This window comes from Natator depressus, chromosome 3 (assembly GCF_965152275.1).
Source record: "Natator depressus isolate rNatDep1 chromosome 3, rNatDep2.hap1, whole genome shotgun sequence".
Lineage (NCBI taxonomy): Eukaryota > Metazoa > Chordata > Testudines > Cheloniidae > Natator > Natator depressus.
The window spans coordinates 165,395,974-165,412,212 of record NC_134236.1 but is presented as its reverse complement, the minus strand read 5'-3'; the positions used below and the strand labels follow the sequence as shown (position 1 = coordinate 165,412,212).

Genomic DNA, 16,239 nt, shown 5'->3' with positions numbered 1-16,239 from the left:
GCCTAAATTACAGTAGGTATTTTATCTTGTAATGCAAACTGCAAAGAGAATGAAACGTTGCAAACCAGGCACAATGATGTTAGTACTCAGCAGCATGAAAAACAAAGTAGAGTCTGGGTCTCATTTGGCCTGGTTCCCTCTGAACTTGGTGGACTCAGTGTTTTATTTATTGCTAGGGTTGTCGGTCTATCTAAAATCAAGATGGAATAGAAAGCGGTGATTTAAACTTGAGATGATGCTCATATGTATCGGGGAGCTGACCTGCCTTGAACTTCAGATGTCACCTGGAAAGAAGGATGGAACAGGATATACAATCCAATGCCACGTCAGGCAAACTTTCCTGTCATAAAAAGTGGTAGCCTAAACACTTCAATGACAAGTCAAGGACAAGGTCAAGTGACTGATTGGCCTATGCAATGTAAATAAAGATGGCAGAGCCAGCCTGGTTTAAATTCATTGTGACACAACTGGACCTTCTCTCCTCTTTATCCCGAATTTGCCAGACTGGAGGTCAGAACTTGGCAGTGCGTGAAACCAGAAGGACTCACTAGACAGCCTGTGTTGGAAACAGTAGCAGTTTGTTCATTGATCTGAAGCTCAGCATGGAGGCCACGGAAGAGGGTGCAGATGAGGAAGCCAGAACAAGGTAACTACTGGGAGAGATTAACTGATTCAATGTAATGACACTGGAAGCTGTCATTTAAAGATCAAAGAACTTTATTTTCTCCACCACAAAATTTAAAGAGACTGAAATTAGCCATTTTCTCCCCATTAAACAGTTACAACCCCAGAAAGCTTTTCTTTTTGACAGCAGTCCGAACATTTCAATTTAATTCTGAAACGAGTTTCAAAAGAAGTACACAACTACATTTTTTGCTTTACACTAGTCTCACTCTCATTGATGGGCATGACCCATAACAAATACACTATTGAGAGCTTTACACTCCAAGCCCCAAAGTATATTAAAAAGGTAAGTTATTATCCCTATTTTATAGATGAATCCCTCAAACAAGAAAGAGATTGAGTGTTTTACCCAATATCACATAGTAAGACATAGGCAAATCGAACACAGCCCTCCCAACTTCAGGTCCTGTGTTCTAGCCACTGGATTATGTTACTTCCCCAAAACAAATATGGCCAGGAAGTCTACTTCACTGTAGATGTTGCCTGGTTTAAAAGAAAACTAAGCTGGGATTGTGTCAGGAGTTGGAATAGATCCTGATTCCTGACAGAGGCCAAGAGTGAGACTACAGTACATTCAGTAACCTGCATATCTCTCTGGTAATTAGAAAGAGTTGCAAAGACAGAAAAATAGACTGAAGTTCTTATTTGTTTGAAATTACTCTATTGCTCGGGTTCAATGATCCAGCTCTACTATTCCACTTGCAATAATATGATTAAAGGAGAGAAATGGATGGCTGTGATGGACAAGATGTATTCAGTTCAGAGGGGCTCATCAGCCAGTCCATAAACCTACTCCAATAAAATCCATTATATTTCTAGATGTAGAATACAGCCGTACTTTTTTTTTCAAAAACCCAACCCTTTAATGGTCACATTTTCATGTATTTCCTGCAATTCTCATGCATGCACAATTCCCATCCACTTCAATCAGAGTTACGAATACAAGAGGGCAGCAAGATCAAGCCTGCAATGATCAGTTGCTAGTGGAAATGGTTTGAGAAGCTCTTGCACTGAATACTGGGTAAATGGAAATAACATTTCTGAATAAGCCTATGTAACTATTGCAGAACCTGATACTTTTTCATTGATATTGTTCAGTGCAAGGGGATATGCTGATGAGGTTCTCATTAGTTTTCTCCAAGTCACTCCACTGCATGGCATGCCCCAAATGAGCAAGCTGTGCAGGAAATCACAACCCTGAAATGCAGAAAAACCTCAGGTGTGCAGGCTAAGGCTGCTCCTAGGGGTGTTACAGTAGCTCAACTTGCTCAAGCAGCACTTATATGGCAAATAAACCAAGGTCTCACTGACCTTAGCAACATTACAAGGCAATCTTCACACAAGGATTGATTGCTCTGGAACAGCTTCCCCAAAGCACAGGGCACACCTGTGTAAAACTGGAAAAGAGCCATAGGTTTTTTTTTTCCAAGATGAAGTCTGTAGGTCTTCTTGTTGCATTTTGTTTTAACCCAGTAACACACAAGGGTAGATACCAGGTGTTTAACACTCTCCTTAGCCCAGTGGTGCTCTGTGGAGACCTTTGCAGCAGTCTGCAGGATGAAGCAATTTGAAAATGAAGCAGTGGTAGACCGGGGTCTTAAGAGGGACAGAGGGTAGAGCCATGAGAGGTTTTATCTAGCACAAAATGATCCGAGAAGTAAAACAGTGGAGAATCACTGCAGTGGAAGATATTGGTGCTATGTAACTTTAATATTTTCAGATAACTGCATTTGGAATTTTTCTGATCTTACTCCTGCGAGAATCTGGAGTGTAGGCTGCTGGCCTGTCTCCACTGCCTAGCAAGCATGCCATGCCCCAGAGTGTTCATACCCTTTCTTCAGGGCACAGTTTTATTCTTCAAAACACAAAACTCACAAAGTAGCACTAACAAAGTTATCCCAAAGCAGGCTGAAGGGACCCAGAAGACTCTCCCCTTAGGTCTCTTTTCCACTGGTCCATGGCCAGCCACAGGAGCCAGCTTCCTTCCTGTAATCCCCTTCAATGGATCTCTCTTGGCCCTTTACAGCAATGATCCCAGCAAGGGACGGTGGGGGTCTCAGAGCCAGGCACCAGACTGAGCGGGCATGTAATGCCCCATAATGCAATTGTAACTCCATGATATGTGGACATGGAAAATATCTTTTCTTTCATTTATCTTGGCCAGCTGTAACTGGATCAACTCTGTAACTGGTCTAACTGTATTTCTGAATAGCAACCATTAGATTTAATTGAGATCCTGTTTGAAGAATAACGGTAGGTTAAGAGTCCTGACCACTAAATTTCCTGCTTCTCATGTCTAAGAGAAGAGTGGAGTTGGGGTAACAATTATGATGATTGTTTCTCTTTTTGTTTAATTGTATGCATGCAACTTAGTAGTCAGCCTTGAGAAAGCGACCACTTAAAAAATGTGTAAAGAACACTATGTAGTAAAGAAGGGTCATCCTGCTGCGAGGGAAAAATGGAGATTGCTTCATAGATGGCAGGCCCACTGCGCTCACTGTTCAGTCTCAATAGGAAGGCATCAACCTTCTTAGTTGCAGCTCCTTCCAGTGTGCGGAGAAGGGTGGCAGTGGGGCTCAGACAGAGGAGACAGAACTCTGAGGAAAATAATGAACAAGAACTATAAGATGAATTAAGGAAGATTACACCCTTCCTTCATTCAGAACAACTACAGGGAAATACTTGGGGTAAGCTCTGCAAGGGGAAGGGGGGCAAAATGAACTACTGTGTCAGATGCTAGAGGGCCATTACTACCAAAGGAGGAAATGTATTTTTTAGCAGTTACAATACACAGAATAGAGAAAAAAAGATGATAGATGACATCAGAATAGTTTATTGTTCTCCTCGTTCTGAATTTGGCATCTGAGATCTAATTTGAATGTAAGGAAATGTGTGTGTGTGTGTGTATATATATATATAGTGGATTTTACCTTGAAGGGCCATCCTGATGATAAAAATATTTCAAGGTTATATTGTCAACTATGCTGCAAGACAAGAATTTCACCCTATCTCAGCCCAGAAGAATGTAGCATTATTCCTTCCCTTTGACATAATGGACCCGGCAAAGTACAGGTCCAGGCCATCTTTTAGATTGAACCAGAAAGCTCTCCAAGATGGCAGCTATAGCGGTGGAAAATGGTTGCAACTTCTCTGTCAGCAGACCTGCAAGTGGCATTGGTATGGGAGGGAGTACTTTCAGGGTACCTGGGCATCTACTTATCCAGTACATTGTCACAGAGGCCTCTACTTGCAAGTCTCCTGTAAATCTTCTAGTGGGAATTAAAGCTAGCCTCCCCAGTTGTAAACCCCAGTTAGGGCAGTAGTAGAAATAGCATCTGCCTACTGCAAGTTAGATGGGTGAAGTCTAGTGCAAGAAAACATCATTTAACAAAAACGGTGAATCTAGTTCAATATATCCAGTCTCTTAATTCTTTATCTACACTGAGTTCTCTCATAAACAATTATTCAGTGTGTAAACCAGCCTCTTCTCAAGTTGATCAACCTAGATACTCTCTCCAATGTCATACCAGCGTGAAGTGTGAGAATGAGGCATGCAGCACTTGCAACCGTCACAAGAAAATAACCAATTTCTTTTCTACTTCTGTAAATCAGGGTATAGCAAATCTTGTGTAACAGGAATAATGTTCACGGCATTGGAATACACTAAATAAACGACTCTTGCAGTTGCTGCATATCTCCACGTCACTTTGGCATTTAATCAGCCACAAAAGCAGTTTATTGCTCAGTATACTCTGCTGCCATGAACATTATCAATTCAGTAGATATTAAAGAATATCATGCAGGTGTCACAGAAATTGGTGGTTTAAAAATTATCAGCAACGTTACACTTTTTTCTGCAGAAATGAAAGCAAGCTGAATGGTATTTGGAGACATCAGGCCATTCTGATTAAAATTAATATAAAAAGGACCACATACAGCATCAGAAGCCTTTATGCCGAGACTGTGGCTGCTGTGCTGACATTTTTCCTCCTTGTAGAGTAAGGGCTTACGTCTGAGAAAATAAGCTGTATACTCTAGTGAGTACTCTTGCTACAGCGCTTTGAATTCTTCACATCACAAAATCATTTATATTGATTTTATGACTAAATAAAGGAATGGAAATATGTTTCTCTTCATAATAAATTCTCTTTTTTTCCAGTTTAAGTAAATATTTGCGCTCATGGTTTAGGGATTGGTTGCACTGACAACTGAAAGCCCCTATTGATTCACATCCCTGGCTTGGTGAAAGAGCCTCTCAATATAACCTTTCCCATAGTGCCCTTCCACAATACCTTCAGCTCTATCCTGGAAGGACAGCTCTCTCTAGGGCAAGAGGTAATTAAAGTCTCACGCTGGTTCACTCCTGAAGAGATTGTTTATTTTCCACTCTTCACGTAAGAGTTGCCACTGTAGGCATTTAATATGACAAGTCTTGTATAGCACAAGCATGTTTTGAGCACTAAGCAGGTCCTGTATTCATGAAGGTTTTGTGACTCAGTTTACTGAGCCACCTCACTGAGACTAATGGGAATTTAAACATTACCAATATAAAGTCATCTGAGCCAGATTCATCCTACCTCTTTTCAGAATAAATTTCAATCACTCAGGGACAAGTCCTGAAGCAACCTCCATGCCTATGCACCTGGCAGTGAAAGTGCTGTGAGGATATGTAAGGGGGACAGAGGTCAACTTCATGCCAAAGTGCAGGTGCAGAAAGGGGAAGCTAGAGGATCAGCTACTCTTATGTTTTTCCTCTTCCTTCTCCCTCCACATAGAAATGATGTGGCCTCAGTGCTACAGTAATGGCCACGGAGCGGCTTCAGAACCTCACCACTCTTACATGGAAGTTCTATAGAATTTAACAGGCAGAGCTGCTTCTGGTGTGCTGGCCCCACTGGGGTGGGAAAGGACAGAACTACATCTCTGCCTCCTCCTCCCCACCCACATTCAGGCAATTTGCTTCTCTAAAGGGGAGCAAAGAGCAAGAAGTCCTTGGGTATCTCAGACAGCAATCCCATGGTAACTTTGGATGTTTGACTTTTGACAACTGAAGGCTTGTAAACTGTATAGATTCAGTACACCTCTAACCAATTACAGAAATGTGTTAAAATGCTAAATGCTAGCAGAAATGAGTAGCTATTAAATGTAGTCTTTTATTTCAATTGTTGCAGGATTTGGCCTTAAATTAGATAGCTGGCTAGTAATGCATCTACTGTTCTTTGTGTAAGCAACATTAGCTGTGTCCAATCTCTCTTGAATTATTTACTGCAATATGATTTTCAAGTATCTAATTATACCATTTTGCTTCATTTCTTTTGGCAATATTGTGATAAACCCTTTCTGTCCTTAAGAGGTTTGACTGTACTCGAGACCAGAATAAAGGTAATGTTTCAGCTAAGAAATACACTCAGTATGAATTAGGAGATTTTGAATTACTCCGTCCTGTTGTATGTGGAAAACTTTTGCTGTTTTATCTTAACTATTCCACTTGCCTAAATTCAACAGAATTTAATACAAAAGACGACCAGGTTCAGAAGAATTAACCACAGTGTTGGTATAGTGTAATAGTTACATTACTCTGATGGATTAAAAGAGATATTTCACACACATGGGTGTATTTGAAAAGATATACACAAAGCAGTTTCATCTTTCTCAATGAAATTTTACCTTTTATTAATTATTTTTCATAGTTAAACCTACTACATTTGAGATAATGACAAAGTCAGGGATAGGGAACAGCACAACTGGGATCTAATAGTAAACAAACCCCACCTCAGCACTTCTCACTGAAATGGAAGATTCAATAGGTCCACAAGTAGAAAAAAGAAAGCCTGAGACTGCTAGAGCAGCAAATGGCACAAAATATGTCCAGCTCATACAGAAGGCTGTACAACATAGACCTTAAAAGGCTGAGAAAGTTAATGAGAGACTAGGGAAACAAGAAGGTAAAAATACGCAACTGAACTGTCTCATCAGACAGCAAAATCTGGTAAAGTATTCTTATATTGAAACTGAATTATTACGGAATGAAATGCAGGATTGTGCTATAAAACTTGGTCTCAAAAGAGAGAATTGATCTAACTGTTTTTTAGGAATGGTGGATCCCTGATATTTTGGATTTGTAACAGAGGAAGATCCAATTACTAATGAATGTGTATCCTAGGTCCCAAGGAAAAATCAAGTCCAGGATCAAGAATAATTTGATAAGTTTTTTTAAAATTAGGATTGAGTATATTAACATCTAATGGAAAAGAAATTCCATATGTAAGAGGAGTAAAACTTTATGACCTTGGATACAGCATCAAAGATAAGCAGTGACTTCTTTTACTGTTATAAAGACAAAAGTCAATGTGACTGCTCATTAGGCAAGTGCTTAAATAACTTGCTGAACTAGGGCCATTGTCTGTACTGTGTATTTTACTCCATGTTATTGGTCCTGTTCCTGGCAAATCCATGAAAGGATGGTTTGTTAGAGTTTGTGTTGGTCATTAAGATGTGTCTAAAAAAAGTACAGAGTTGCTTCTGAAGTCATCTGAAAGTATGCAGCTCAAATTCCCAACAGTCTGGCAATATGTTACAATTACTAGTGGTCAATCGTTATTAATTCTTATGATAACCACTGTATTCAGATGCTGAACTTATTTGATATTAAGGTGGATGGTAACATGTAATTCCATAGACATTCAAATATAATTTAGAGAGCTCATGTTTCATTGTTTAAAAGAGGGTAACTCATATCAAAGTTTGATATTGTGGATGAAGAATGAAAAAATTAGCACTTAAATTCATATCCTCAAACTATTTATGCTGCCTGGGTAACTCCACTTTATATTTACCTTTTGAAACAAAATACATTTCAAACAAAAATAATAATTCTAACAGATGAACTTCATTCTTATGCAAATGTCCTTTGTTTTGTGCTCTAGTGAGCAAGCTACTGTACCAATACTTTTGGCATTAGTACAAGACTGAATCCATGGAAGCATGTGTGTATTTACACAAAGAGGCTTCTAAGCTACAAAAATCCCTCTTGTTTGGTTACACTAATTTCCCTTGAATGAAGTTTGTATGCAAGCCAAAACAATGGTAGTTATCCTGTCCTCTAGAGCTCATTCCCAACTGAACAATGTGAATAATTGAAAACTTCCTAGCTAGTCCTGTAAGGCTACTCTTTCCTAAACCAGAGGACTCATGCTGTTATTTTTACTTCCTTAGCCTTTTACTTCCTTTTCCTTAGAAAAAGGACCTTTAATAATGTTATAAAAAGTTTAAATATTTATAACTTGTGACTTTATTAGTATTTTAATGAAGTCTTCAGATGGGGTTGTTGGGGTTTTTTTTGTAATTAATTTTCTGGTCTATTTTAGTCTGACGAGGGGATGAAAACTAAATATCCCATTGTGATATTCCAAATATTTCAAGTGTCAGAGAAAAATGAAAGTGTCAACATAACATGGGGATGCAGACTTCAAGGAAAACTGAAGCCAAATCAAAGATAGTTTTGACCCAAAGGCCAGATGCTAATATTTATCTACCCCCAACAGCAATAAAATCTGTTAGCTCAGCCAGTAGTTGTCTCTGTCAAATACACATTCTTACAGGGAAAATATGTAAAAATTGTGAGACAAAACAAATTAAACCAACCTTAACCAAATCTGGTCCCAACACCTCCACATCAGGTGGCTGAACACCAGCAGGTCTTGATGGTCTGGTGGTAACTTCTGCCCAAGCGCTGCTGTTGGTGCCTCCATGAAGGGTGCTCACCAGTATTCTGTACTCAAACGTCTTCCAAGGGCTAAGAGCAGCACTCTGGTCAACATAGCTCATTGAATGATTACGAGGTAGAGTCATGAGAGAGGACACTTGTTCTGTTCCTTTAACCCTCCTTTCTATTGTAAAGTTTTCCACCAAACCATTTGGATGAACAGGGGGTTGCCATGATATAAGCACAGATGTTGGCGTGTCTGAATACAGCTCTGGAGCAGGGATATCTTCAGGTGCATCTGGGAGAGTCTGTATAGCTGCGGCCTTGGGTGAAAGGGAGCATCCTTCAGAGGTGCAGCCTTCTACTTGAAACTGATAGACAGTATAAGGATGCAAATGAAGTATGGTGCAATTAGACTGGGTTCCTGGCACTGTAGCATGCAGTTGGCCATTTTGGTAAATGTTGTAATGAATGATGTTGCCATTTGGCTTTGATGGATGCTGCCAGATGATGACTGTTTCCCTAGCTTTAACATTCAAGAGTAGTGGTGGGTCTATAGGACCAGGCTCTGTAATTAAAAAAAAAAGGAGGGGGGGGGATAAACACAATTTTGGGGCTGTTTTTTTTTTTTAAACGAAAGGCAGACCTAGCAATTATTAACTACTTAAGGGAAACTACAAGGCTCAAAGGACAAAAGAGGTTCAGATTAATTGAATATTCTATTCCCCTTAAGAATGTAGGCGCACCTATTTAAAGGACTCTGCTGAATGTATATGGATCCCTTTTCAATAACAAGTTGCTTATTAAAAACAACAAAACCGATCTCTCAGTGATATTACACTGAATACTGTTATCCTGGAGAGAAAATATAAGACTATGTAACAGTTTAGAACCATAGTTCTAGCTTTTGCTGATATTTTTCTAGAGCACCAGCTACTAATTACAACCTATAACAGTCATAACAAAGCTGCATATTTTACAGCTCAGTAAACCTCTTCAGCAACTCTCATTATACATTCAATATTTTAGTTCATTCTGTTTATAATTCTAATCCATTTTTTGCAATTTATCTACTCCCTGTTAATATTATAGGTGATTTTTTACTGTGACTGTGACAGAAGCTGCCGATTTAGCTCTTTCACCTACTGATAAATAAACAATGCACAGATCTGACCTTTAGGTTAACAGGTTTTATGCTTGCTCCACTCAGCACTCTAACTGATTCAATTATCATAAAGGTTCAGGAGCCTCCATGAATACTGAAAAAGACCGACCATATGCCTGCATAGGTGTTGTGGAACAGCAAATACTCTGCAGCCCTCCAGAGAAATTCCTTAATTGTAAATAATTTCACCATGCGACACAATCAAGTCACCTTGAATGCAAAACCCTCAGCCTGTGGAGGCAAAGTGTTATTTAAGCTTTACTGGGCTGCGTTAAATTCTGCAATTTGAAGGGCTGTTAAGTTTTTCAATTGAAATTTCATTTAAAATGCAGGTGCTTTTTATTATATTGAGGCTTTACTGCTCTCTAGGTACAAGCAAGAACATGGTGCAATAACACAAATCTGGCTCAATCACTGATCAGTAACAGCTGTAATTCCAGAACATTTAGCATTCTTATAAACCACATCCTGAAAACTATAAATTGCTACAGCAGATCAAGATAATACTATATCCCTCTATTCTGCCCACAGCAATTTTGACATTTATGAGATTTTTCTGTGAACATTAGATTTTATTGAAAAATCTTAGAAAAAGATATACTTGGATTTCATAATTGTTTAAAATAGCTTTGCTTTTTGTGGGGTTGTTTTTTGTAAGTTTCAAATATCAAAGGGTTTAAAATTCAGCACTGACTATGTATGGCTGTTACATGCTTTACTGTTTAGCATATACAGAATTCCACACACAATAGTCTGTAATACAACCATTTGCTTCCCGGTGAAGTGCAAATGCAATCCCAATCATTAGGAAAAACCTGTTTTATGGAGAAAAAATGTTTTTGCTATGTATAGGCATTAAAATGACATTCTTGTTAATTTTTAAATGCAAACATATGAGAATAGGAACCGTAGAAAACAAAATAATTCTGGCACAAAGCATAGTCCTTTCTTTACGTTTGGAGAGTAGCCAAAGCAGCCAGAGGACCTGATTCTGCTCTCACATACGTAGATGTAAATCAAGGTGACTTCACTAAAGTCAATGGAATATACACTGGTATAAAATTTGTGTAAGAAAGCAGAACTGGGCCAGAAACATTTGTCTCATTTTCAGATTTATAAAACAGGGAAAGTGTTTTCCTTTCACCACATGTTGTATCACAAAGTAATTTCTATTTAATGTATTACAGATCACAGGCCAAATTCTGCTTAGTCACACTTGAATGGAGCACTCCAGATTTACATCAGTGTACTGTAAGATGAATTTGGACTCTTGCATTCTTAATTAGAAAAAAAATCTGCCCCGAGGATCAACCAAATTCTGACCTTACTTACACTTGTGCAAATCCAGACAGTTTGTTATTTGGAACAGAGTTTGGCCCATTATTTGGAATTTATTATTTTTCAGAGTAAAGCAAATTTGTATTCCTTAAAACGACAATTTTGCCCTGAAGGAAAAAAATCCCTTTTGACATTTAAGATCTTGAAAATCACTTGTGGGGGATTGAAGTTTTTTAAAAAGTTGAAAGATATCATATTTTCCACTGAGCTGTATGCCAGCATTTTGTTTAATTATACCTCATATACAAGCTATCACACTGTGAGCTTTTGCAGGGGAAAAAATAACAATCAGGTAGTTTGTTCTCTGTTGTGATGGAAGGGATAAGCCTTTTATTTCTACTGAATAAGTCGCTGGCATAATAGGTGAAACATTTGTGATAATTAGATAAACTTATGCTCCAAACCCCCCACAGAGTTTAGACATATTCCTTAAAGACCATCTGCTATAATGTATGGGAAGAGATGCTTATCTTCAATTTTTCTTTTTTTGCAACAAATACTTTTTTTTTTTTTTTTTTGGTAGCTAACTCATCTACCCATACATTCCCCGCTGGCCTTTTAAAAAGAGAGACTTAAAACTCTCTCAATTCAGACAAGACATTTGAGAGATGCTTAATTGGCCCCACTGGATAAGGAAGCGTTAAATCCTGGTCCCTAATACTCATGCAGTGTAGCTTCTTTTTAAATGACGAGCAAAATCATCTAATTCTATATACAAATCAACTAGCATGATACTGCTTGGTTGAAAGGGTCACCACAATTATGTAAAACATGAGCATTAACTATAATTGGGGTAGTTTGCTAATACAATAAAAAGCTCTGAACATGAGGAAAGTTATGCTCACAGCAGTAGCTATCACTTTCTAAAGTCAGAATTCATGGATGAAATGACATGAAAAAGATGGTTATAAAATTTTAATGGAATGATAAAAGGCAAAAGTCAGCCTCTCAGCTGAATTCTTAAAATCCCTATATATCACAATCAGCTCCTTAACTGTAAAATCAATGTGGAGTATAACATGTTGTCAATGTGGTTGTCACTGGAGGGAAGACTGCAAAGTATGACAGCTACACAGCTCAGCCTGCCAATGATAAAAATAAAATCATAAAGCTCTTTAGTCAGATGTAATTGTTTATAGAACTAACTACTGAAAATGGGAACAGGGAGCATCTTTTTCCTTAAGATCTCTGATTCATATTTCAAGCCATTTCATTACAACATTAAAATTGGATGGTAGTTTCATTTTGGCAAATGAAATTATCTTTTATGGAAGGCTTTTTTGCTCATCTACTTCAAAAGTTCAGTCTCTACTTAAAATGAAGGCACAGAATTGTCATTAATCTTTTTTAATCACCAGCCTAGAAACACGTGTTTATATACTTACCTGTACAGATTTTAGGGGGCCTATTCGCCCCACCCATGTGTGTATATGGGTCGATACATTCATTAATGTTCCGGGAGATGTACCTAGGGTACTGCTCATTAAAGCTAATGAGAGTTGCATCCTTTGACTGGAAGCTCTCTACCTAAGCAGAATAGACCCTCGTTCATCGTAAGCCATCTATTTCCCCCCCCCCCCCCAAGATCTCTTGGTGGTGAAATTATAAACATCAACAAAATGTGGTGTCAATTATAAACTGCAGAAACTATTGGCTCCAACCAGCGGCAATCCAAGTTCTACCCACAAGGGGAGCATGATTCTGTTGTCACTTAGCCTCAGCCTTCCTCACTCATGACATTACCTCACCCCTTAGCTATAATGTAATATGAAGTTGCATACTCCTTTATGCGGAGGAAGAGCCACAGTTATGGAATGGTAATACTTTTGCCTGTGCTGATAGAAGAGAGATATTTTTACATTAGGACTTTTTCCACAACAACACTATAGCAGATTACTCAAAGGAAAACAAATAGGTTTTTTTGTTAATCTCAACCAAGGGTCATGTGAGCACAGACATTTCAAATAATTGTATGAGATAATAGCACTATATTGATAGGCACTATATAAAATACATAGAAATAAAATGATTTTTCCTATTAAGGACAAACTGTCTGTTAGTAAGATCTATCATCCATACTTAGCCCCACAAAGTCATGGCACAAGCAAAGGCACTGTAGTGGTCTCATGCTGAACAACTATTGTATAACATGTATGTTTTGCCTGTACCTCTTGTGAATGAGCATAGGACTTAGGTATGAAATCAGGGGATGGCCTCGGAATCATCTGATCCGGAAAAAAAAGGAAGGTTAGGTTGCCTGACAGAAACGTTTTTGCTTAAGTGATGCCCAAAAGAAAGGTGTACTTTAAAGACAGTATAAAGAAGTTTACCCCATGGACTCAAAGAGCGCATGAATGTCAACTCGACACTAGATTGTTCCACTGTGCGTGGGATCAAAGAACTCTGAAGAGATACAGCCTTCAGAAAGAGGGAGAGGTGTGCATGAAGCAGCACAGTGCTACTGTGAGAAAACTAGATCTCGGATCTTTATGAAAAGCTGACTAGACGAAATGTTAAAATGTCTTTTGTTACCAGTTGAGGAGGGCTGTATTTTTCAATATGACCATGAACATCAGGTCATTAAACTGCTATGGTAAATCCAGTTGGAAGTGTTTCCTGTATTTGAAGACGAAATTGATCAAATCCTGTGAGAAACCATCAAGATGTGGCCACTTAGGGTTCTATGCAGAGAGTTTCAGATGTGGACAGCCTTTGGGAGACTCTTCAGTGAATGAGGTTCTGAGATAATGGTAAAATCCACAACTAACATACTTACATATGCCTTGGAAGCTATGGTCACCTGGCCAAAATGGAACTTAGAAGTGTTCCTGAAGCTTGGTTGTCAATCTTTCTAGTCATCTGAGATGTTTGAGGGAAGGGAGGAAAGACATAACCCTAGGCATCTGACCAGAGGAACAACAAGGCATCTACTCACCAGGCATGGATGCCAACTTGAAGAACAGATTTTGTTCGCTTTGTGTTGGACAACTCCACCCATGGAAGGAACCACCTCCAAGCAATCTGAAACACTTGTGGGCTAGATGCCAAGAAATTGAACCTGAACCAGCAATAGCTGAGCTTGTCATTGTGACTGCTGGTCTCAAGGTAGATGTACATAGTTTTGGGGGACAGATCCAGATGTTCCAAGTGCAACAGGATCTTGCTGTTTAGGTTTTTTGCTTTTCATTTCACCTTGATAGTTAAGATAAGTCTCCATGTGGATAGTTATAAACTGTGGAAGAATACATGGAAAGAGGCTGATTTCTTCACTTGCCACTGCTCACAGCTTCAAGCAGTTGATGCTCAGCTGCAACTCCTGGGGAGACCATTTGTCCTGAACCATATTTAGACCTATCTGAGCTCCCCACCCTGACAGGTTGGCATTTGTGGTCACTTGGGTTCCTGGCAAATCTGCCAGTTATTTGTCCTTGAATAGTTGATGGGTTAGGGGCACTCCACCAACACAGGTATTGCAGCAATTCTGGGAATAGGTGCAATAGGTGGTCCATTTTCTGAGTGTATCTAGTGACCAATAAGAAAATTGTGAAAGGGCCAGAGGTAGAGCTTTGGGATCATTTCCATCTGATCCCAACAGGCCTACAAGCCAGAGGCATTACTGTGCAGAAATCTGTTGAGTGCAGGAAAAATGATTGATGAGAACATGAATTTTGTTTGTGTTTTTCTCAGAAAATATCACTAAGGCCCAAGATGGTTTTGAAGAATTCTCCCTGATGTGACAACACCTGAGGGAGTTAGGGAGAAATCCTGCAGATAAACTACTGTAAGAACCTAGGACATTCCAGTCTGGAAAATGTGAAGTGACAAGCTGCCCTTATAACTGCTGTGACAAAGTTCCTCCTCTGCCTTGGTGGGTCCTGCACTTATTGGCGGATTTGCTCGCCTCAGAGGTTCACGGCAGCCCTCAGTTTGGCCACTTTCGTGGCTCAAATCTGCCGTTCACTCAGTTAGCCTCATCATTGGCCAGCATGGGGAAAAGGAAGAACAACAATCCCCGCAGTTTCTGCTGATCCACCTAGGGGATCGGGGAACAGGCCAGAGACCTTCCCCTCTGGTGGAACCCACAGTCCAGGTCAACTCCTCCAGTATCAAGTAGGGAGTTGGGGGAATGGAGGGATGGGGGGAACCCGGGCCCGCCCTCTGCTCTGGGTTCCAGTCCAGGGCCCTGTGGATTGCAGCTGTCTACAGTGGCTCCTGTAACAGCTGCGTGACAGCTACAACTCCCTGGGCTACTTCCCCATGGCCTCCTCCCAACACCTTCTTTATTCTCACCACAGGACCTTCCTCCTGATGTCTGATAATGCTTGTACTTCTCAGTCTTCCAGTAGTACGCCTTCTCACTCTCAGCTTCTTGCACCTCTTGCTCCCAGCTCCTCGCATGCACACCACAAACTGAAGTGAGCTCCTTTTTAAACCCAGGTGCCCTGATTAGCCTACCTGTCTTAATTGATTCTGGCAGCTTCTTGATTGGCTGCAGGTGTTCTAATCAGCCTGTCTGCCTTAATTGTTTCCAGAAAGTTCCTGATTGTTCTGGAACCTTCCCTGTTACCTTACCCAGGGAAAAGGGACCTACTTAACCTGGGGCTAATATATCTGCCTTCTATCACTCTCCTGTAGCCATCTGGCCTGACCCTGTCACACTGCTTCTTTGCCAACAGTTATTTGGATGGCCCTTTTCCTCAACATGGTTACAAAAATGGCTGTTACAATGGTAAACACCCATGGAGAGAATGAAAGGCTGAAGGACATTGCCTGGAGTTGATATTGTTTGTTTCTGACTGCAAAGTGTTGAAATTTGTGATGACAGAGGTGTATTGGCACATGCAGACCATGGGAGCACATACAATTTTCTGCATGTTCCAGATGCACTAAGATCAAGAAGTTTTTTCTAAAGCACATGTGGAAATAGCAATTTCCCACTGTTTATAACTGGGTCAAATCTGGCTGGACGTTTCTTAGAGACAGCAAAAAGTATCTCTCTGACCTCAGGACTATCCCTCTGTTAAATTTCAACCCTTTGGTGTATTTTAGAGCAGCATTAAAGCTACACTAAATATATGATGGGGTTGGGGATGGCATAAAACTGGCTTCAAGAGCTGTAACTAACTCTTTGGCAGCTCCCCCTCTCAGCCCATCCAGAATGTTCACTATGAAAGAAAAGCATTAAATAAGATGAATATCTTAATTCCATAACCTCGAGGAGGAGAGATTCCATTTTATTCTTAAATGCAGTGCATGAAATTCTGATCTCAGTTACTCAGCATAAATCCAGAGTAATTCTATTGTTTTCAATAGAGTTAATCCAGATTTACACCCAAATAACTGAAAG

At 39.6% G+C, this 16,239-nt stretch overlaps 1 protein-coding gene across 1 annotated transcript in view; it reads right to left on the bottom strand.

The window, feature by feature from the left end:
• Positions 1-16,239, bottom strand: part of USH2A (usherin) — a 562,110-nt gene that overhangs the window by 170,504 nt on the left and 375,367 nt on the right. The window contains exon 41 of the mRNA XM_074949260.1: positions 8,329-8,957. Coding sequence (XP_074805361.1) covers positions 8,329-8,957 — 629 coding nt within the window. The remainder of the gene's footprint in view (positions 1-8,328; positions 8,958-16,239) is intronic.